Genomic DNA, 24,832 nt, shown 5'->3' on the forward strand with positions numbered 1-24,832 from the left:
AATAATAGTTTAATGTATAATGTGAAGCAAAAGTTAGAACACCCCCATTTACTACAATGTAAAATGTGCAAAATTAGACTGAGGCGCAGCACATCAGCTGCAGATGATTAGAACGTGGCTAGTGCATGGGTCTTACTTAAACCTCAGACATGTTTGATTGACTGACTGACTGATTCGCTCTTGACTGTTGTGAAGACTGTAGTGAAGATCATGTCCAGATCCAGGAGCTCTCTGAGGCCTATAGAAAGAATATTGGCGATGCAGATGAAGAATCTCTGAACAATCAGAAATAGGTTGTTCCATAAATTATAATATATAATATAATATACATAACTATTAATTTTATTTTAAAAATGAAGCTCTAAAGACATTTCTTCCGTTGTACGGATTTAGTTATATAACCCTCATCTCTCCACATTGTTCAAATGAAGGTGAAATCTCCATATGTTTAAATATGTGAAAAAGATTTACATGGGGTATCCAAATGTTTTTACATGACTGTATGTTCCCCATTAGCTGGAAGCTCTACAGATTCTGTGCTCGTCAGGAACTGTCAAAAGGCATCCTGGTTCTAACGGCCATGTCTGTGATCGTGATGCTACACCATCTGTCATCATTTCTGTTAAGGAGCTATTTTGATGACACTCTTGCTGACATTAAATTAATTAGGTTCTATAATTTAACAAACACTTCCATCTGTAGCAGCGTTACTTGCAAATGAATAAGAAAGTCAACACGACTGCCGGCGATGAATTATGTAAAGATGTGGTAGAGCCGTACAATTTATAGACCATCTGCACTCCGCCGGCACCGAATAGTGTGAGGATGTCTGAACTACCAACTTAAAACTTCAAACTTTAAATCTGGCTTGCACAGCAGTTAACTGCCAAAGCAGACAGGCAGTAAATCAGCGCTTCTAAATTATACACAGATACAAGTGGCAATGGGAACTCTTCATCTTTTTATGAGGCACCAGAGTAAAGGGAAGACAAGATTCAGATGCCTCACATGCTTCACTAGCCCAAAATATATATATTTTTAAAATCGCACAGTTGTATAGCGTCCATGAAACTAAAAAAAGTACACTTGCATTAACTTGAGAAATTAAATAGGAAGCTGTTTAGAACTTGTCGACAAAGGCCCTTCTTTGGGAATAATGCCAAGGCCCACACATTTTATACCCTTGTTGAGATGTTTGAACTCATCAACATTCAAGCCTTTCAGATGTTAAAACCACCATTGGGCCAAACGAGTTTCAGTATGTGCTTTAAACAACAGCTTTCGGCAAAATTTACTCTTCATACCAAGATGATTTGAACAGGAAATGAAGGGGAGTGGGTATTAAGCACGCTCACTGAGCACTTTGTTAGGAACGCTATACTAATACTGAGTAATGCTTTGTGACATGGAAACATCCCTTTGAGATTCTGGTCCAGGTTGACATGATGTCTCACACAATTCCTGCAGATTTTTCAGCAGTGCGGTCATGCCCATCTCTCCCCTTCTACCACATCCCTGAAGAACGCTGAACCCAAGGACCTTGCTTACACCTGGCCACTTGATGTGACCAGTATCTGGGTTGTATCCTTAGAAGATTTTAGCCACATGCTTTTACACTTGGTAGTCAAATGACATGGTCTAGTGCTAATGCAGCCCATCTGCCTCAAGGTTTAACATGTTGGTCATTCTGATATGCATTTTTGCTCTGCACAATTGTACAGATCTGAGTCACTGTAGCCTTTCTGTTAGCTCAAGTTGAAATGGACAAAAAACACAAGCAGTGAAACTTTTAAAAACGCCATCTAAATTTGTAATTAGTGCAGTGTGTCATGATATTAATGAGGCATCATTGTACAGTACACCCCTCATAACTTGCTATAATGCCTCACAGCAGTTTTTCATCCAGTTCCAAACAACTAGTGTCTATCATTAGACAAGATTAAAGACTGAAAACAATGAAACCAGCCTTTTCGTGTTTCAGGGAAGCATGTTTCAACGTCATCCACTTTTCACGCTAGAGGATAACAAAGAATGTGCTGTCCTCGTTCGCACATGGTGTGTGCAACCAACCAGACCGTCTCTCCACAACTCCAAAGTGGAAAATACACCAGGTCACTGCCGAACCATGACAGCTGGGACCTGTCGAGACTACCCACTGACCAGCTTAAAATGCAGGAAATATGTAAACCAGAGGATCTGCTGGGACCGACTCTCCACCTGCTTTGCTACATCAGGTAGTCAGCAGCTCTGCATGGACCGCCTGCTTTAATAATAATAATAATAATGATGATAAACCGTTTTGCTTGCCTGGCCAAAGCCATTTAATCAATCTGCAGAGTAAAGCTAAGGAGGACCCCTATCTCTCTGAGAACGTGGCTGATATTAGGATGTAATGGTGTGATGGTTTTCACCTCCATTAAAGCAAAATGTCCATCTCAGGACCTGCTCCCATAACTGTGCTCCCCATCCATCTCTGCCAAATACTATACAGATAGAAGCCAGAGCATCTCATCGTCATCTTCGCCAACACAATCGCCATCTTCTGCCTCCTAAGGGATTCTCATTTAAAGCGTAATGAGATCACACTGATTCGTTTTTCCCTGAAGAAAATAAAAAGAGACATCCAAGGAGCATTACACTGACTGATGTCAATCCTTTCTGACTCTAGGGCCATTTATAACCATCGCAAACAAAATGAATATGCACTTCCATTAGCATATATATGGGAAATGAGTTAGCATTAATTAAGCAATAATAACACTCAGACTATGCCTTTTGAGTTTGTAAAGGGAGGATTTGAACAGAGTGGTCTTGTGAAAAGCCTGTCCATATGAGGAGCACATAATCTCTCCAACAATGTTCTGAGGTTGCGTGGAATCAGTTCTGGTGGCTAAGCTAGAAATCTTCATTTGAATTCTTCATTCTGATTTCCCTTTTTAATCTGTCCTGCTGAATTATATTAAACCCAATTAATCAACTAGTTTAACTGCTTAACTGTAAATATAAGTGTAAAACACCAGTATGTCTTCTTGCAGGCAAACCTTTACATTTAACTTTATGTGCAGAAGGATCAAATGAACCTGAGACAGGAACAGGCATGCTCCAGACCATCTTGGATTCCAGGTAGTGAATCCACACGTATATATCCAGTGAGGTGTTGAAATGTACTCGACAGCTGCGTCTATTTCTCCTGGAAGATGTGCACCCCAATATGACAGTGCCAAATTGAGCCTCTGCTGTACATGAGAAGTGGTTAATTCTACACATGTGGAAGACTCTACTCATTACACTAATCTGTTATGTCACTAAAACCCTTTATTAACTCAACTACATTAGATCTGAGCTACTGCATAACCAGATAATAATATGCATAACTTCAGAGGTTTCACTCTGGAACCCTTCAAGGACATCAGAGTGCAGGCAGTATTTATTGTTTTTATTGTTGTAGGTTTGAAAAGACTCTCAAATACTGGATTTTTTGGAATACTTCATTTAAATCCCAATTTTTACATATTTGTATATTCTTTTTATTAATGTTTATTGTATTTCTATAAAACTTAGATTTTATTTCATCATCATTTTTATATAATTTTTTAAGATGAATACGATACGATATTAAGCCTAGGCTCTTTTAAAATATAATAACATTTAAACAGAAACGGCTCGTTTTAGCAACCATTGTAAAAATAAAAAAAAAGTAGTGAAATGTTAAACAGGCCAATTATGTAGACACTAGAGACCTAATATATAATGTGCAAACACGTTTCCACCAGCAGTGAACTGGACCAGTGCTTACATGGAAGTGGACCACAGTTCTTTTTGTTTGAGTACAGGTGGAGTGTCTCCCACCTCTCAAAGCAGACCGAACTAAAGAAAAAAGTTTTAAAAGACAGAACTAAACAAGGGAGGGTTAAAAGCACCCCAAGACAAGACTTAACAGCAGATTATTTTCAGCCTACGCCTAGTCTTCATCTGATTCTGGGAATCTAGCCCTACATGTACAGATTCCATAGCAATCTGAAGGAATTACTAGATTACAAAGACAAAGCCAAGGCAAAAGTGTACAATTACATAATCTGTCTTTTAGTTCTGTTACCTCTAGAAAACGTGCTGCATATCTTAAACTGAACAGTTTCTATCAAGGCAAAAGGATGGTCCAACCTGTTGCTAAGCAACATAACTTTCCGATGGCTTGCGTTTAGCCTCCCAACTTCAGTCAGTTTCTGAAATCTCTCTCACACACACATACACATACACACACACACACACACACAGCACTAACTAACTTTGTGTGAAATGTGTTGTGTGTAAAAGCGCTTCTTTTTAAGCGCTTGTTTTTGGAACATCTGCTCATGTTCTGCTTGACGTCCAGCAGTTCTTCACGCACCACCTGAGAAGCTCATTTGCACATCTAGTACTACTTCTTTCTGGAATCCTTCCTTTCTGGAACTTCTTTCTGGAAGACTTTTGATAATATCAGCCTGAAGTTGGACAGTGCCATTTCATAACTGCTGTCTGAAGCTCTGAGGAGCGTTTACATTAGGGTGCACATGATCCAAATTCACTCTGACAAGAACAGCAGCACAACTCAAGCTGCTTCCTCCTCTGGGCAATTACACACACACACACAGACGCGCGCACACACACAAAAATTCGGAGAACCCAAGGAGGGCATATTCTACTATTCAGCATCCATATGGCAGTATGTGTGCAAGAGAGCGAAACAGAGAGAGATAGAGAAACACAAATTCATTAATTCAGTAAATGAAGAGCACACACACACACACACACACACACACACACAGAAACATTGGTTTTGTGGGCAGTGGCTTGACCTGCTCTCTCTCTGTTTCTCTCTCCCTCTCTCTCTCTCAGCATCATTACAGTAGATCTGCTCAGAGCCATGCTCCTGTATGTCCAACAGCTACCCAGCCAGCCACTGGCAGAAATTCAGATGCCGACCCCACAGTCAATATGGGGGCTTCCTGATGCCGGAAGGATCTTTGAACAGGTCCCTTAGGGGGCTCAGAGCATTCCATGACCTACAACATCCAGGAAGGCAACAGAAGGGACGAGCATCAAATTTCCAAACAGGACAGAATCAGACACTTCTAATAAAATTTTAATGTAAAAATATGCTAGACCCCTCATATTCCTCACACAGATTCCACCAATGCTTTGTCCTGAGATGTCCTTCAGTCATTATTAATGATTTATCCAGAATAAAATAACACATTTTAGATTCTGTTAACAAACTAAAAATCTGACCAGAGTCTGTATTTGTTATCTTTTCAATGTTGATTAGGATTAAATGAATTTTATTCATTCGTTATTATTCCAGATTTGTTCATGATTATTATTCCAGAGTTCTCCCCACAGTACCAGATACCAATTCATAAATACTGAGCATGTTTTAATATTAATGATTTGAGATCGAGGCAGCCGCAACTGGACTGGGAGCAGATCAGATTGGTGAAGACTGGACTGTTGACACTCCACACCACAGGACAATCTGAGATGATAATACTCAACCAGCCAGACCCCGGGACACCTTCTGTGATTGTTCAGAAGGTGAGAATTGGGCCACACAATTAGGCCTATTTTAAGGCTGATTCGTCCCTTCTGACTATCACAGAAGGCTGGTTTAAACGATCGTCTTCTCAGATCATCTTGTGAACTAGGCGCGGGCGATATGGTGAAGACATTTATTTACTGCAACATTTTGATACACAGATCAAACGTATTAGCAGATTACAAGCTAATTCTATCCCATATTCAGTACGGTGTTTTTTTTAATTAAAAAATTTAACTGAACTACATCCAACGGGACTAATTAAACAGGACTAATTATGCCATACATTTTCATTTACATTACATTCATGGTAATTGTCTGATGCTCTTGTTCAAAGCGACTTCTATTTGAATCGTGTTACACACATAGGCAAATGTAGTGTTAGATGTCTTGCCCCAGGACTTACTTAGTGTAGTGTGGTGTGCTTGCTCAGCCAGAGGACTGAACCCTAGCCTGCACTGTTGTTAATAATAATTGTATAATAAAATGTGCAATGTGCAATATTCTTTAAGCGTTGGTGATATCAATGATATGCTCAGGAAAAGCATATTGTGCATAACACTATATAATTACTATTATATTATTAATTATTCAAAATGATTGAGATGTTTGGACACTGAAAGCCCTGATTTTTTGGATTCTTAGTGATGGACTTTACATCGAAATAAACAATATCCATCTCTCTCAGACTCCCCATTAAAGACAACACGCATCAAATTGTGCATCATTCATCTCAATGTAAATCGGTCGGTTACAACCCTTATCAAAATGAGAAAAAGCTCCATTACAACTATCTTGGGGAATACAACAGTATTCCCCAAATAAAAGCCAAAACCAGGCATCCTTTTACCATGGCAGTTACAAGAGAATCACAATAAAACGCCATAGAGAAAGCCTATGATGTATTGTGATACTGATCCTATTTCTAAGTATTATTTAATAAGCTCTACTTTATTTTTTCATCAAACTGGGGAAATAGAAGAGCATGCTGGGAAAAGCTCTGGGGTTTTCATGAAGAGGCTGAGCTTGAGACACTGAAGTATTATTAATATGGATTGCCAGAAGACAATTGGGTTATGATGATTAAAGAACACAGTTAGCATCAATCTTAAGGCTGCATTATGGTAATACTGCAGGATCCGCTGCATGGTTGGAGGGATAATTGCATCAACAAGCTGAATTCATTCAAAACAATCAGGGCACTCTCCAGAAGTAAAACGCTACTGCGTTGATTTGATATGCTTCTTGATGGGACAAATCACATTGCTCTGTAAAACAGATAAAAATGAAATTTTCTGTCTTCAAACACGAGTAAATAGTCTTGTGCATACTGCTGCTGTCCAACGAACCCTGAAGCTGCTCTGTACACTGTGTGAATAATCCTGGATGAATGGACCAATAGAAATGCTCGAAATTACCTGGAATAAACTTTTACTTCACATAAACGTCTATTCAAAGACGAAATTTTGTTCTGCCTTCTTCTGTAAAGCCACTATTTTGGATTTATGTCTTTATTGTTGATGGAATCCTCGGACCTATTTTTATGATTTAAAAAAATATATATTTATATATTTACATATAGCGGGATGTGTCTGATCACCTTTTCTCTTTAAAAAATACATCTAATGATACTGGAGCTGTTCGAACAATAACTCACACCTGTTCATGCAAAACATTTGTAAAAGTTTGCCAAAATCCTTTACTTCCACTTCCACACATTCCTCAATTTATTAAGAGCAGAAGGGTTTCCACCTACAACCAGCTCTGGTGTTCCCTTCACTGCCACACAAGCGTTCTCCTACCTATACTTCATGCCGGTCCTCATGCTCTGGTCACTTGAGGAGGGTACGCTCTGGACGGACAGCTGGCCGAGGCTGCGGGCCACCATGGCCACGGCCCTGAACTTGCTGCGGGTGCCAGTGTTTGGGCTGTTGGCGTTCTGCCGGTTAAGCCTGTCGTCTGTGCTGCGGCTCATGGACCGATGGTCCGTGCACACGAAGGACACCTGCATCCTGGCCTGGTGGATGCAGGACGATCAGGAGAAGTCTGAATATGAATCTCCAAATTCCAAAAGACGTTTCGTTATCAAGTCCAGCAAAAGCACTGTGGGACGAGACAGGGGCAGAGTCACTGTCCTGCTGAAATACACTTTGCCTCAAAGGTCCAGCAACGGCGAAGAGGGGCACAGCAGGGGTACAGGAGACGAAGGACACAAGCTCTTTCTAAAACACGCTCTGGCAAGTCCTACTGCAGTCTGCAGTCTTAATGGACTGTGAGGTGAGCTTACCCAGTCAGATGCTTCAGTGTCCCAGCCCTGGGTGGGAGCAAATGAGGTGGATGGAGGGAGCAGAACAGAGTGAGAGGTGGACGAAAGAGCGCAGGATGAAAGAGCGTTGATCCGTATCTCAGCCGTTCAGCCCACGATTACAGCAGGAGACGAAAAGCCGCCTCAGCGCACCTTCAAGCGGATGAATCGTCCGTGGAACTTCAGCACTTCTCCAGGACCAGCAGCTTAGATCCCTTAGAGCCACATACGCTCCCACAATTTCAGCTTCTTACTCATTCAAACGTCCACAGAGAGGTGGGCTCTTTCCTGATTTCCTTTTTCAGCAGCGCAGCTCAGCTCAGCATAGTCCAGTTATCCCCATTTTAAAAACCGTGTCTGCTGGTGTCTTCTTTCTGTTTCAATTAGCAACTGACTCAACACGAGCCAGACTCCAGTGCTGTAAATACTGCTAACACGTAGTGCTCTTAGGATGAAAGAACAACAAACCTCGTGCAACTACAGGAGACATAGAGACGTCTTCTTTTGCGGGACCCCCTGGCGATTGTGTGTTTTCCCGCTGTGAGCGAATTTGCCCGTCAGTCAAAGAACTGCCTCACGTTTGCTGGTGCTCCTTGGCAGGGATTAAACTTATATGTGCCTGCCGAGTGCGAGACACAAAAGAGGCAGAGCGTGTGTGAAAGAAGGGGGGGGGGGGGGGGGGTGCAGCGAGGGTGGGAGGGATGGTGGAACGAGCGCTGGAATAGTGGGAGGTGAGAGCGAGAGAGATATAAAAGGAGTGAGAGCAGTGAGGCAGAGAGGACAAGAGCGAGTGTGTGCTGCTGAGAGGCTTGGGCTTTGAGGTTTTAGTCGCTGATTTGGTGCGTGACAAATCAGAAAAGAAAGACCGGGCAAGTGCTGCGAACTCCAACTCCACGTAAAAGCAGGAGCTATCAAAATGTATGTGCAGCCCAGGCACATAAATATACACACACACACATATTATGCAATGTCGTCCGTCCCAGTGCGCATCAAACCTAGAGCTGTTAAGAGTGGACTGCAGCCCATTATTACAGTTCACCCACCAGTCAGCCTGTCCCAATCCGACAATACACCCAAACACTTGGCTCTAATTTATGTCAATTCTTCTGGACTCCTTGTAGGTGCTAAATATTCTATCCGCCTGTAATTGACAGCCGTTGCGTTTGACTGTGTGGCAAAAATACCCAATTACCACAGTACTACAACAGGGTGTAATATGGCTGATGACAGGAAACAGATACCAGTAACCAATTAGCTGAGAAACACATGGCAACACATGGAAGCTGTGGCTATAAATAATAATGTTGGCAGGTCAAATAAAATGTCATTATAATTGGAGAGAGTACAGGGTTGAGGAGAGACGGCTGTGGCACACATTTGTACAGTGATGATATAAAGAAGTTTAACTAACTCGGACCTGCCACTAGTCTCCTGAGGAGACAATTACAGCCAATGTAAGAGCAGAAGACCACAGATATACAAGAACTTGGCAGAGTTGTGTTCCTCCAGTGAACGGATCCAGCAGTCAAGCACACCCTTGGTCCTTAACTGAACAAACCTTATAGGAAAGCATTTGGTTAAATGGAATGGAATTTAGATTATTCCTTATGGTGTCAGTCCTTCAAAGGAATTCACAGTAGATACTGGATGATAACAGGTCCTAGAAGTCCTTCAAAAAGCCTATACCTGGAAAGAGAATTTTTGAATATTGAACAGTCATGACTAGGGATGTCCAAATAAAGGTTTTTTAACCCCAGATCCAACCCTACTTAAGACGTGCTAAGACACACTAGCGAACACCAGTGTAATCAATATTATTAGTACTAGTTTCTCGAGTCAAGTCAAAAGGCTTTTAGTGTCATTTAAACTATATACAGAGTACACAGTGAAACCAAACAACGTCACTCCAGGACCATGGTGCAACACAACACAGTGCAGACAGAACACGAGTGCAACACAGAATACAGTGCATATAGTACAGCACAATGCAGACAGTCCAGACGAGGCACAGAGTGCAGACTAGGCCTGTCGCGATAATTACGTTATCGACTTATTGTACGATAAATGGAGGTGTCCACGATAAGTTTAGCAGCCGCTGATAATAGGCAATTGGTTTTCGCGCGAGTTTGTTTACATTAGAAAAAAACGCTGCAAGATTTCTGCAAGGCGCGCGGTGCAGCTCTTTCGCAGGCTCCCTGTCTAAGGCAAATACATGTCTGGGCCAGACAGCGACATCTATCGGTTGGGAAACGCATGCGTTGCTCACAGAGGAGGCAGACGCAGGTGGAGGCGTGTTAGCTGGCGAACATATTCAAGGCTAATAAGAATTTGCAAAAAAAAGTTACACAGATCCAGAAAGAAAGTTTGGAGAAGTCATTCAAGATGGACTTGGTTTCAAAGCCACATAGCACTGCTCCAGTGTGGGAACACTTTGGCTTTAAGCCAAATGAGCGCGGAGAGCCCATCAACTTTAACGAGGCGGTATGTCGTCTTTGTCTAAAAACAGTGGCAACAAAAGGTGGTAATCCAACTAACCCAAGAGCCCATTTAAAGCACAACCATCCAGTTCAATTTTCCAAGCTGGAAACAAAGAACCCGGTTGGAGAGGGGGGCGTCCAAGCAGGTGACTATCACGGATGCCTTTGCTCGACAGTGTAAATATAAACGAGATAGCGAAAAACGGCGCACGTTTATAAATAATGTAACTCACTATATAGCCAAAGAGATGCTGCCGTTAAATACGGTGGAAAAACCAGCATTCAAAAACATGCTGAAAACGTTTGACAGGCAGTACGAAGTTGTACTGTAGGGGGAGCCCAGAAGCAAGAAAAAATTATAGGACCTCTTTAAAATGACAAAATTATCGTTTATCGCGATTTAAGAGACGATTAAGACTGACTCTACGTCAGTAGAGTGCAGCACAGGTTAGAAGCTATTTTTCAAATATGAATAACAGATATATGCAAAACGCAATGTGAAATCTATGCACAATAAATGTGCAGAGTCCAGTGCCGTAGTGAGGTAGTATGTAGTGCAATGCTTTCACATTGTCTGGGATTCACATTGGGTGAATGAGTGTGTGTGTATGTGTGTGTGTATGGAGGTGTCAATCCATTTAATCTCTGGAGTTGAGAAGTCAGATTTGTTGTGGGAAATAGGTGTTGCAGAGTCTTGTTGTGTTGGACTGGATGCTGTGGTTCCTTTTATCTCAATGACAGGAGGGAGAACTATAGTCAGACTAAATTCTAATCTGATTTACTTTGTTTGGAGCAATTTTTTAAACGACTGTTTTTAACTCTATAGTGTATAGTCTTATGGTCCAGTCTGACTGACCTGCTTGACCACTCAGCTCCCAGTTTCTTTACAACTCTGCAGTCTAATCACTTAATGTGTGTGCATTAGCTTTTGCATTAGCTTCCTCCTTGGTTCTGAATGCCGTTCTGAAGAGCTGGTTTAGAACCAAAGAAAGGAGCGTGGTTCTCTTGCTGGTAGAGCAGAGCTTTTCCACCTTAGTTCAAAGCATAATTCAAGAGGAAAGACGGGATGGGAGGAATATCAGATTTTGATAGACTCTGACTTTTTAATATTTTTAAGGTAGTATAGAAACACTACTGCTTCTGGCTGTTACTGCCTCAGCTGCAGTGGTTGCTTGATAGCAGATGGGACAAAGCACATTTCACACTGCAGTACTAAAGCATAATGAACCACAGGCTACAAGCAATTGTCTGTTTATCTTACAGGCTTTAGATTCACGCCTTTCTTAATGTAAACAAGTATCACTTACTATGGAGCCGTGGCCTGGTTTTAATAAAGTACTGTAAAAGTAAGCCGGTTAGTGCGGTCACTGTCATGGCTGGTGTGTGGTAGGCTAAACAGGCAGCCTAATCAAATTTGAGCAACATGCCCATTCTCGAGTATGTATAAAAAATAGGCTTCAAAACATGTTACTCTAAAACGATCTTTTTAACTGTGAATACATTTTAACTTCACCAAAGACTCTTTTTAGCTGGCCGTTCACACTGAAGTCAAGTCTAGAGTCAAGAGGCTTTTATTGTCATTTCAGCTCTGTGCAAGTACAGAGTGAAATTAAATGACATTTTTCTAGAACAAGGGTGCGAACGTTGAAGTGATGAGGAGTGATGATACTGCAGCGGTGTGATACTTATTGGAAAACAGTTAAATGTTGTGATGTTAAATGTATTTATATATTGTTTTTAATAATGATTGGTGAGATTCAGGTCCAAGCCTCTTTTGAGCTTGTCAGTGGCAACAGTGGCAAGGAAGTGGAAGTGTCCTCCTCTGGTCGACACTGCATATCATAACTGATAACAAAACAAAACTGCAAGTGTCTTAGTCTTGCGTCCCTCATAATTCTGAATCTAACGGTGAACATTTATGTACAGTTTTAGTTCCATATCTGAGATTTGTAAATAAAGAGAACTCCTTTGAGGCTAAACAAACCTTTCAAAGGATTTTACTACTCCTAAAAGATTCTTAATAAAGGTTCTTTGCACAATGCCAAGTGTAAAACTAACTAGACTTCTAACACCACTAACCAGATTTTGAGAGTCCGTAACTCAGCCCAGTACAGTGAGTATCAGTAAGTAACTGTTCTGCAGTTCTGCATGGGAATTCACAGCTCTTGCAGCATGTGTTTGGAATTCAACACTAAGTATGGCTAAATCCAAATAGCAAAGGTCATTTTATCTCGAGAGGCAGATTAAGCATGGTTCTGGAAAAAAACATCTATTAAAACTGATGCAGAAAGTAAGTTTCTTGTATTTTTTAAGTATTAAAGTGTTAAAAAAATTAAAGTGTTTAAAACATTTAAAGTGCTTCACATCCTTCACTGGATCATTTTATTTCATTTCCGGAAATGCATCACTGCAAGTATAGTCTTACGCCTCTAAAGATTTCAGTCTGAACATAACGGTTTGTTCTATACTTAATAAATATAAATAAATAAATAAAAAATACCAAAGGATAGACGGTTTTTTTTAGATGAGTCTTTTCAAAGTGCAGTAACAAAAACAGATTGTAAACTCAACTAGTTTACACCTGCAGAACAAGGAGTATGATTCCCTGGGTATGCACAGAATGCCTTTATACACACACATTCACAAGCACACCTGAAACGTGATGCCCCGGTACGATACGCTTCAAGGGACAAGGTGCCAAGACAATACACTGCAAAGCCCATAAAGGCCTTTTAAAGGCAGGGAAAGGGTCCGGTCTTTCCCGTATTGGGTTTCAGCTGCACACACAGTATTGAATTGTAAAGGACACCGTGCCACTGTCACACAAGTCTCTGCACGAGCTGGACCATCTGGGAAGCTGCTCATTTTAAATGGCTCTTGTGCTTTGACCTGCACATGGGACGCAGTTGCCAGGTAACAGACGATTCATAATCATAACCACACCGCTGCAAGCATGTCGATTCATCTGGGCCGTTAATTCCCATTCACGATCCAACACGTTGCGATAGATGCTTGATCAATAAAAAAGTGCGACATCCAGCATCGCGTTCGCCTGCTTAGAGATTCATCTGACAGCTGGATCAATAAGAGAGCGCATGATGCAGTGCACATCCCTTAAGCCTTTTCAGCTAAAATCTCTGGATGTGGGTGTTGATGGTCAGTGCATTTAGCTGATCCAGGGCATATTTTCAGATTAATCTAAAGGAGGATGTGAACAGAAGATACTGTACTGTACTGTAGCTCAGATCACTTGGTAGAAGCTTTATTCACCAACGTTTTGCTGTTGGCAAAGCTTTTTATTTTTATTTATATTATTATATATTTATATTTTCTTTTGAACTTGTTCTAGGAAGGATTACCCATTGAGTCTTTGTGGAATGCCACAAAAAACCCTTAGTTCCATGTCTCAAAAGAAAAAAGATGCTTAAAGCTTCAAGGCTTTTTAACACCATAAAAAATAAAGGTGCCAGAAAATGGCTTATTACACAATGACACAAAAGACCCCTGATTTTTAATGGACGATGGTTTAGGACTGATACTGATCGAGGGCCTAGCGACTATTCTTCTATCAATTAATCGACTGATTATCAAGGAGTCAATTCATCTAAACAATTTACCTCCAAAAAGTTAAAATTCCTTTAAATTTTGACACCATAAACATTGACACTGTTTAATGCAGCATGAAACAAAAAATAAACAAAGATTTAAAGTGTAAAACTGTAGCTTTAAAAAGGAAACTTCAGATTCTAACCCTAGCATTTCCTCTTAGTCATGTATTCAGTGGAAATTTAAGGTAGCAGCCAGACGAATATCACTTTAATAACGAGTGCATTTTGCACGACAAGAAACAATTGCATATTTGGTATGAAAATCAGCAAATACTGCTACACAGTTCATCAATCCTTCTATCAATCTCTATGAAAACCTTTAAATATTTTTTTTAATTAAAAGAATTTCCACATATTGCTTCTATAAGAATTTATAATGGTTTATACTAGGACTTCACACTGGCTCATTAGGTTCTTGCACATCAGGTTCTTTAAAGAACTACATTTTGAAAGACAGCAACAAGACAGAAACGCTATGATTTGATTTCTCATTAGAACAGAGCTGTGTTTAGGTTCGTTAAAGTATTTAAATCTTAGGTAGTTTTGATAGTTCTCAAAACAGCTGTATTAAAGATTAGACTCAAAGCCTTGTTATTATTTCCAGTGATGCACTCATGTGGTTTACTGGATCCATATCGAAATGGGTATCTGCTAGACCTGATCCATATTCAACACTGTTACTTCTAAAAAATTAAAGCACATTACCCAGTAGCTCACTTCATTTATGTATGTATTTTATCCCCTATGATAAGAAGTTGTATTACATTACATTTACATTTATGGCATTTAGCAGACGCTCTTATCCAGAGCGACTTACAAGGTTACTCGTATTACAGAGGTGGGCCAATGTAGTGTTAGGAGTCTTGCCCAGGGACTCTTATTGGTGTAGCGCAGCATAGTCACCCAGACAGGGAATCGAACCCTGGTCTTCCACATGGTGTTGTTGTAACGCAATGGTAGGTGGTGGTGTTATCTGTTGCGCCACACCAACCAAGTTGTATAGTTAGATGTAATTTCACATAGCAAATCCATACAAACCTTAAACTGAAAGAAATAATAAAAAAAATAAGCAGGGTATCTGTAAATAAACTTTTTGACTAAACTGATTTGATCCTGACTCCTTCAGCCAAATACCCTTCTTAATAAAAACTTCTTCTTCCCTTCTTAATAGGGACATCTAGCACTTAGTTCAGACGCTTTTTCACTAAAAATAATAATAAATTTAACCACACAGTAAGGCCCAAAAGTCAATAGAAAGCTTCTACTTTGCATTCTTGTTTAATCAAAAACACATTTCATCATTGGAAATGTTAAGATAAGCTGAACAATTTCAGTAAAAGGCAGAATCTGTGAAATTCATGAATTTCTCAATGTTCGGTATTCAGTTTTAACATCCAACTAATTGAGGCCCATTCTGTTTTAATTACAGCATGTGTAAAAGTCTTGAAAGTTCTCAACAAAGTAGAAACAAAGTTTCAAAGAAGTAGAAGAGACAAATTTGAAATCTTTACCTTTAAAACATTAGCTTAAATATGATAAACCATTTAAAACCAACAAATTTTAAATGGTTGTAAAAAGTGCACTGGTATCTGATGGGAGCTCTGCATCAGCCAATACCTTGATCAATAAGAAGATGGCTCTCCAGCACTCGGTTCAGGGATCAGAATGAGCATCATGGAATGTGGGAGGTGTGTGTGCAGCCCTATTATTTGCTTCAGTCCTCTGCCTGGCGCCACGTCTTTACTGAAAGAACTATTCCGCATGTTCCCTCCTTTCAGTGTTTTCTAATATGCTTTTGCTTTGTTCCTCACAGAGAGAGCTAAATTTGGAGGCTTGCCCAATGCAAGGAATAATTCTGCGTGGACAAGCAAACACAGTCAAAAAATTTACAGACAGATAAAGACACACACACACACACACACACACACACACACACACACACACACTAATGGACAAAAATGTTATTATGCAAATCCTGCTAATCACGCTTAACCAACAGCTGGCATGCTCACAGCTGTCCTACACAGTTCTGCAAATAGAGAATGAATGTTAAAGCATAGCATTTACTACAGAGAGATGCTAAGAGAGAGAGAGAGAGAGCGAGGTGGGGGGGGGCTTTGCTAAGTGGTAATGAGGCTTGGTAGAATTCACATGCACACTTCCATACTGCTGATTAAAAAACACGCTGATCGTTATGCCACTATATCATAATTAGAGATATCAGGATAGAAAATTTAAAAATCTGTTCAATAATTAAAACCAGTAAAAATCTTTTTTACACTGAGTCTTGAATCACAACCTCTTTATTGTTTTTATTATTAAATAAGTGCATATATTAGTTTGTGTATGTATATCTATCTATCTATATCTAAATATATATATCTAAAAAAAAATATATATATATATATATATATATAGATATAGATATATAGATAGATAGTTGTACATACACACACACACACACACACACACACACACACACACGGTTTGTCCCAATTTTTACTTAATTGTACACCATCCAGTCTGTCTAGTCCCCGTAGAGACGTACTGTTAGATAAACATGAACCTATTGGTGCTCCATCCAATACGCAATCCAATAAACAATAAGGTGTCCTAATACTTTTGTTTACTTTATGCAGTGTATAAATATAAATATAAATATGTATAAATATACATATAACATATGCAATACAGGACCTTGCAAATTTATGCTGTTTGTTACGGCTACAATCTGGCTGATCTTTAAAATGAAAAGAAACAAACAAACAGTAAAATCATTAACTTTTTTTAATGTTTAGCTTTTTTTAATGTAAACTTTAGAGTTTAAGGCAACTTCATCAAAGCAAAATCATCTGTCTTAATGCCAGGTGCAGTCCTAATAAGCATCCAACTGCGCAGCAAGCCAGCGTGCTCTCAGCTGCATTTGTTTGTGAAAATAAATGAAAGCGTGTTAGCTAGCTAGCATTCGTGAGCAGCAGGGAGTTTGGACTGCACCTGGTGTTAATGGTGCTAACAGTAATATAGCTGAGTGCAGCCTATGTTCTGGTAGAAAGCATTGCTTAGCAGCTTTAAGATAGGATCATCAATTTTTAAGTCAGGACAGGGGAAAATGTGGTCTCTGTGGATGTCCCAGACTCTGGAGAGGGGAGAAAAATGAACAATAGCAACATTTAGATTGAATTCGTTTATCAGGGGATGTGTCTTCAGTGATAAAACTCCTGTATACGGACGGCAATAAAACAGACAGAGGTTAATAAGTTGGATCCAAACAGTCAAAGCGACACTGGCTCTTATTTCAGTTTGGGGTGAAGAGAAGTTCCAATATTTAGTTTCAGAACTTTTTCATTTTGAGACTTGAAGTGTTATAGTGTTATCTATCAGAGAATCTTGGATATGTGCTCTCAGAATAAAATACAGCACATACAAGCAGCCAAAAGCCTATTCTTCCAGTGAGAGGACACAACTTCCTTGGAAAGCACAGAGATGTGAATCCAGACGAGACTAAAAGACTAATTTTCTTATAAGAGGGAGGACAATCCTGAAGCAAATAAAACCACAAAGGAGCTCCTGATAAAGAGAGATTACATCAGGACCCCATGTACATTTAACCCCTATCAAAATGAATCATCAACATTCATCAAAGCGGGATAAGGAAGCGTGACTGCCTTCTTGACTGCCAGTACTATGTTTACAGTTGACCACAAGTTAGCATTATAGCTATTAAGTAATGGAAAGTTTTTCTAAAAAATGTACAACTGCACCATCAACTACAATGGCTTACAAACCATTTGTAAAGTATGAAAATAAGATAAGAAACTGAGTAACTGTAGATCAGAGTAAACATCAGTGTGACTTTTCTTTCTTTTATTCATTCATTAAAAAACTGAACAGATGAAAGTATTTGATAGCTGCAGCCTGAGTCATAATACTGCAGTATCTTGTTTCTACCTTCTCTACAAAAAGCCTTTAATGGTCTGCTGTATCAAATGTGAAGCACAATAGCCAATATCAAATAGAAAGGCAGCCTTCATCTTGTCTCCTTCCACTCTGAGATTCCAATTAAAATCTCCTGCCTTTCCTGACAGAGCTTGTCCATCAAACAATTCCCGGTCCAACAGACTTGGAGCCAATGAGTGTGGGTGGATTGGGCCTTTCATACACGGACAGCTGTCGGCTGTCAGTCAGAACTCACAGCCAAAACACAGCCAGGGGGCTGATGATCTCAACAACTGCTACCTGGGGTTTCCGTCCAAACAATTCTCTATTACCTACCACAGTGAGAACCCTGCAGACTGCACTGACTGCACCCTTAGAGTGGCCAGTCGTGGACAGAACGGATTAATTTCCATGTGTCCGTTACACCACGATGAGCATCTAACTCTCCCCTTCCTCTCGTTATTGCCATTAGCTGTGAGTTAAGCTGTCCGTGTGGGATTAAAAATAATCTAAAAATGACTAAACCCCAGGAAGGATAAAGCTCTTCCGTGCACATCTGCAGTGATTTCATTTGAAACTCACTCTGCACTGAATTAGCTTTTGTAGATGACTGATTTGTGGTGTCAGCACGAGTAATTCTGATTCACTCTGAGGTTCAAATGAGTTTCTGCCTGGTCAGAAAGAGGGTTTCCTCTCGCTTGCCCACAGCGGAACTGCTAACTTTCCTCTCCACTGTCACAGTCTCAGCAGCTTCTTTTTGATTAAGAGCCCAGCTCAGGCTTATCCAAAAATCTGCTAAGCTGATCAAATCCCTCCTGGAATCAGAGGGTACTTGCACACAATGCTGACAATACACAATCCTGTTGGAAGTGTAAAAGTAACGGTGTAAAACATTACACAGACTACTTTGGAGTGAGGGTCACAGCATTGAGCACATGACCATTCGAATTTAGGCACCAATGTGTCCAAGGACCTGTTTGTTCGAGAAATGCAAGAACGGTAAACAACCAAGACCAAACAATCAGTCGAGAAAAAAACATAATGAGGAAAGTTCAGTGAAATATGCAGATGGTGCAGCTAATGACGCATCCAAAACACAACTAAATCCATCATTATTAGGACCATGCGAAGACAATTCTGAGAGCTGGATGGCAGACTGAGCCCCAGTGTCACTCATTCAATCACTCAGCCACCTGCGCTGAGCAACCGTGGGTGTCTACAGGGACAGGAGGCTCCGCACATGTCTTGCTTGAGGCTCCAGGCACAGGTCAATCACATAGACAACGCAATCACTCACCAGAGAGACAGGCAGTCTGATAGCAATCAGCTAACTACTTCACTGTCTGACCTGTGACGAGGCTTATCAATCAAATTCCAAAAACAAGAGGGAAGAAAAGCATGGACAGGCCAAAACACTCAGCCATGGTTTGAACTAAAAAAGCTGGGCAGGAAGAACATAATACCACCATGACTCTTTAGCCTTGTACTTTCCAGCTGCACAACGGGGTAGCCATAACAAGCCCACAGAGAATCACAATCTATACGCTTCCTGCCCCAATGCAAAATCCCCTAAACCAACCTGGAGAACAATGAGAGGGTTATATCGAATTCCTATGGGCTTCATTAAGGAACACTTCTGAAACAAAGTTGTATATGTGGCAGGAACGACCTCGCTATTCATCAACCCATTTTAGTGTATGAACTGCTTTTAATGCTTTTCTAAAATTGGAATACAATCTATGGCACGGGGCTTCTGCCCTGTGTTGGAGGGACCTTTCAGTTCAAGTCAAGTACACGCGCTACAACAGAACAATTGAAGAAGACAGCAACACAAACTAACCGCAATAACTTCATCAGGCAGTGTCCAGAGCACTCCAGGACCAACACATGACAAATGAAATGAGTAGTTCTGACACCAGCTGTACACTGAGGCACTGTGTTGTGGGCTTAAATTAGTTCCTAACCAGAGATCTCTCAGTATATCGTTGTTGTCATGCAAAAACATTACCTTTTTGATTTTCTGACAATTTAATGATGAATGGACCAACAGAAATGCTCTAAATGAACTGGAATTGATTTTTTTTTTTTACACTGATGTCCACTGAAAGTTTCAAGTCTCCTGTAAATTTGTCATTCTGGAGACATTTGCATGACAGAGGTTATGTATGTGTAATGCGCATTAACAACCATCAATGCTATGCTAACTAGAACCAGTAGTACTATTACATTTGGGATTTGGTTTTGTGTTTTGATGGTAGGGACCTGCCATGACAAAGGCCTTTTTAAAGTGGTGGATAAAATCAGCTAAATGAAGAGAAATGGTTGATCATTAGAGGAATGCAGGCTGGCAAAATGTGACCGGTTCTGTAGGTCCGAAAATCTGGAATATTTGCTCGTTAATGACTCATGAATAACATAATATCAAACAGAATCAAAAGAGACATACAAAGGAGTGCAAAGGAGAAAAAACCCAAATAATGCTTAACCTCTCTTCTACACTTTAGGTTAAGACCACAGAAAGACCTGATGTAATGTACAATGCCCGTCAATGGCACAACAGGGCAATCCAAGGAGCATTTATTATTCATTCTGAAGGTTTCTAGGTCATGCAATCAAAAGCAGAAACATCTTCAGACAATGAGGGAACATACGCTGCAGTATTAAGACTATTATTAATGCTTAAGAGTTCACAATAGATCTGCTGAAAATTCGGAAACAATAGTCTTGATCCTTAGCACAGTGCAATGGCCTGCAGGTCGGCCTGTTTTAAGATGAAGTACATATCTGAGACATAAACCCATCTTTGTCAATCTGCTAATAATCATAAAGGTACAGATGCTTTCCCAGTGCAGTAGGTCATTGTTTATAATAAAGTGCAGGTGGTTCCCTAAGAAAAATTCCTTAATTATTATTTCTGATGATATTTTGTTGTAGATTCAAAAAGGAAAACTCCCATCGTGATTCGTCCATGTCCCTGGAGACTAAAACGTGAGACTGCAGCAGAGAATCTCAGGGAAGCCCTACATTACGTAACGTCGCCTTGATCACGTGGGGTGCCTTTGTCACTGCTAGTGAGGGTCACGGGGATGGTCTGCTTTTTCCCTTTCTCTTTCCCAGTGACAGCTTGCATAACAAGGTGTGGAGTTAAAGCACGGGCCTCAGGGGACCATGGATGCTAATCTACTGACGGCTGGCCTGGCGAGGAAATGAAGGGGGAGTAATGCATGCTGTATGCAGAACATACGGAATTCCCAGTGCTGGTGATTCTGCATTAAAAACATCAGGTGACTTGTGAGAGAAAAGAGATTGTAAAGATATACATGGACCCTCCGTATGTTATTATTCGATTGGTCTGAACCTCTGCCTGAATATGTCTATAATGAGTTAACTTAGTAAACCAAACTATGGGCAAAGATGGATGTTCAATTATATACAGTTGTGGTTAGAAGTGCACAAACAGTCCTAATAGTGATGCATATCATTGCAATATTGGGCTTTTAATCATTTCTGTGAACTGTTCCTTTTTCTGGGGTGGAATAAGTCATATAAAATATACACAAAATATACAAATACCACACCTAATATTTGGTCAAATGTCCCTCAGTAAGTTGTACCTTGACCAAACATTTGTGGTTGCCATCAACAAGGTTCTGGACGCATTTTGACTGGATATTGAACCAGTGTATTTGGCAGAAATGTCTGAGTTCAGGGCAGTGGTGGCTCAGCGGTTAGAGCGCCGGGATATCGATAACAGGGTTGTGGGTTCGATTCCCGGGCTCGGCAAGCTGCCACTGTTGGGCCCTTGAGCAAGGCCCTTTACCCTCTCTGCTCCCCGGGCGCTGGAGTTGGCTGCCCACCGCTCTGGGTGTGTGTGTGTACTCACTGCCCCTAACACGTGTGTGTGTGTGAGTGTGTATTCACTACCAGATGGGTTAAATGCGGAGGACACATTTCGCTGTACAGTCCACACTGTACAGTGACGAATACGTGCACCTTTATCCTTTATCCTTTATCCTTTAAACTGGCTAGTTTCATGGCATGGACCATGGCAGTTTCATGGCACGGTCACTTAAAACCAACTTTTCAAGTGACCAAAGGACTCCAAACATGATCCAACATCATCTTTGTCTCATCTGACCATTGAACCATAAATCTGACCATTAATCCTCCAGAAGGCTTTATCTTTTGCTTGGAAGAAGCTGATTTCTTGGACAGCAGCCTCTTGGTCATTTAAAAACAAAAAACAGAGAAGCTACCAGCTGTAGTCAATTGTGATCAATAACAGTTACTGCACATCACTAGTATTAACGAATACTATGGCATGACCGTCTAAGTGTTTCCCTTATTGTTGGGTGATTGAAGTCTGATGGCACTGCCATCCATGGCTAGGCTACCAAGCATTGGTGTATGAGCTGATGCAATAGAACTGGCAGTTAATGTTCTCCCCCAAGCCTCTGTCCAGCTGTCCAGTGACACTCTGTTGGCAGCAGTTTGGAAAGATGTGGTGCTTCACACGGCTCAACGGACATATCGCTTAAGCTTCAACTTCCCAGTATTAGTAACATTGAGTGATGGGGGGGAATCTAGTAGGTGGCCAGAAAATGACATGACTGACTGAAGGGGGAAATTAGGCTAAAAAGTTTTTGTGCACCATTAGTTTAAAAGGTTAAAGCTGTAAAAATGCCCAGGTGGCCACTTTTAGACTTACAGGTTTTCCAGGGTTATAGAAGGAGTCTGAGTGTGCAAGTCCAGGGAAGATTGCAGCAGCAGGGACGATTGCTGCTGAAAGTTATCTGTAATTGTAGGTGTGTGCTTATGTGTGGGTTAAGGGTGAGAGCTGATGCAAATTTGCTGACTCGTCTCCAGCCTCTCCACAGGGGCCACGCTGGGACATGTGACACAAGCCTCCACGTGTTTTGGCAGCTCTTGGGATGTCACCTCAGTTCTTTTGTCAGTGGGATGCCCCTGTAAATTGTTAAGAAACGTGTTCGGCTGAACCACAAAGACCCTCTGGGCACAGCCCGAAATAGAGGTCTGGCAGTAACCTAAAAGGATGTCAGGCGTAAAAGGATGGGGGTGCTGTGAGTATGTGTACACTTTCTTAACTTCTTAACAGGGCTGTTCGTGTCTTAGAAGACGCATAAACAAACCACGGAGGGCGCAAATTCTATGAAGTTTAAGGGTTTTTTGTGTTTGTTTGGATTTTTGGCCAAAGTGTGCAAGCCTAGCAAGTTATGCAAGGCCTTGAGATGCGACTGCCGCAAAACTGGATCCAGTAGATTTTCCCCAGGGGGAGAGTGGCCATTAATAATACATGGAGAGACACAGAAAAAGTGAAATGTTAAAAAGAGCAAGTAGAGCAGAAGAGCGAACTAGATGGAGATGGGTCCTGATAGAAAGAGAAGCATAAAGAGAAGAGAAAAACTGAGATGGAAAAAAAAGGGTACGTTCCAAACCCAGGGGACAAAGTGTACTTTAGTTTTCTTCAGGGTATTATTATGCTGATCAAATATATAAGTAAATGAATAAATAAACAACTATACAATTCATTATTCAGCCAAACATAAAACAAGGTCAGCAAATATTCAGTATGTCTACGCATGGGTACACAACGTCCAATCTGGAGGTTACTCTCGACCTGGACGTTTCTACTTGCGCAGCATTTTCTGCTCACGACACTTGGATGCACAGTAAGATGGACTGAAACACGCACACACACATATACACACACACAGACTCAAATCAGGCAACAGCACAACAACAAAGGCTGTCAACAGCAGGGTCCAGCAATGCTCGCAGCCTCTGCAGAAGATACAAAGAAGACTGGAGTGACATTGTGTCACGGAGTTGAAATGCAGTGATGTAAAAACACTGCCTGTGGACAGCAATATTCGCACTAGCAAATGTGATGCAATGTACACGTGTTTGCGCAAAAACAGGTCTGCACATGCTGGCCATTCAATGTCTCTCAAACTAATCATTATGATCCTCCAACGGCAGACAAGTACTGCCACCCGGTGGCTCACAACAGCAATGCACCACAGGGTTTTCCACTTAAGCTCACTTTTAATGAACTATGCACTGCCCCAGTTAGCTTGGACAGCACTGGAGTGGAGTGGTTGATGAGCCAGTCACGAACGGGGTTCAGTTTGTTTCCCAAAATCAATACGCCACTGCCACAGATCCAATTTTCCTTCACAATGAGAAATTAGACCCCTCAGTCTATATATACATAATGACACCAGTCAATGATCCGAAATGATGGATGCAGACAGCATCACTGAGACTCAAACTCACAAGCATCATGTGTTTGCTTTTCACTGATACATTACCTCCACCTACTGGTTATATCTGGCATCACACCCATTTACATACTTACGGCTTATTCCTCAGTTACTGAAAGAACTCTTGAGTGTTGCAAAGTGGAAAAAAGTCTTTGAACAAAACTGGAATTACCTTCAAATCAAATCACGTTTATACTTCACACAGTGCATAGTAACAACACAAATATATACACATTAACTTCCACTATTAATTTTCTTATACAAACACACACACACACACACTATACATTCACTATACATACAAAGTGAGAAGCAGGTGTTCTCAACATGTATTTACAACAGATGTGAGGAGTGATGATGTCATGGCTAAAACAGGTTGTGAAGTGCTGGTTTTACCATTAGAACATGAAACCAGTCTGCATAACTCTCTTCTGGTTTAACTTACCGACATGATAGAGGCATCATAAACACTCTGCAGTACGTACAGAGACAGAGACAAGATTTATTAAATCATAAAACAGGATATATATTAATAATATAACATCATAATATTTCATCATATATTTTGGAAAATAAAACATTAAATAATATATTGCCTAAATGTATTCATCATTATCATAATTTAGTCTTCATCAAACTAACACAATATA

The 24,832-nt window shown here is 40.6% G+C and overlaps 1 protein-coding gene across 5 annotated transcripts in view; it reads right to left on the reverse strand.

Moving 5' to 3' along the window:
• Window positions 1-24,832, reverse strand: part of kcnab2a (potassium voltage-gated channel subfamily A regulatory beta subunit 2a) — a 113,348-nt gene that overhangs the window by 33,382 nt on the left and 55,134 nt on the right. Inside the window, exon 1 of one of the 5 annotated variants that reach the window (XM_072666581.1) lies at window positions 7,375-8,503. The exons of the other annotated variants lie outside the window; for them this stretch is intronic. Within the exon in view, the coding sequence (XP_072522682.1) occupies window positions 7,375-7,583 (209 nt within the window). The 5' untranslated portion in view covers window positions 7,584-8,503. Of the gene's footprint in view, window positions 1-7,374; window positions 8,504-24,832 lie in introns of those variants that run through there. 5 annotated transcript variants of the gene reach the window in all.

Source organism: Salminus brasiliensis, chromosome 21, assembly GCF_030463535.1.
Source record: "Salminus brasiliensis chromosome 21, fSalBra1.hap2, whole genome shotgun sequence".
Taxonomy (NCBI): Eukaryota; Metazoa; Chordata; class Actinopteri; order Characiformes; family Bryconidae; genus Salminus; species Salminus brasiliensis.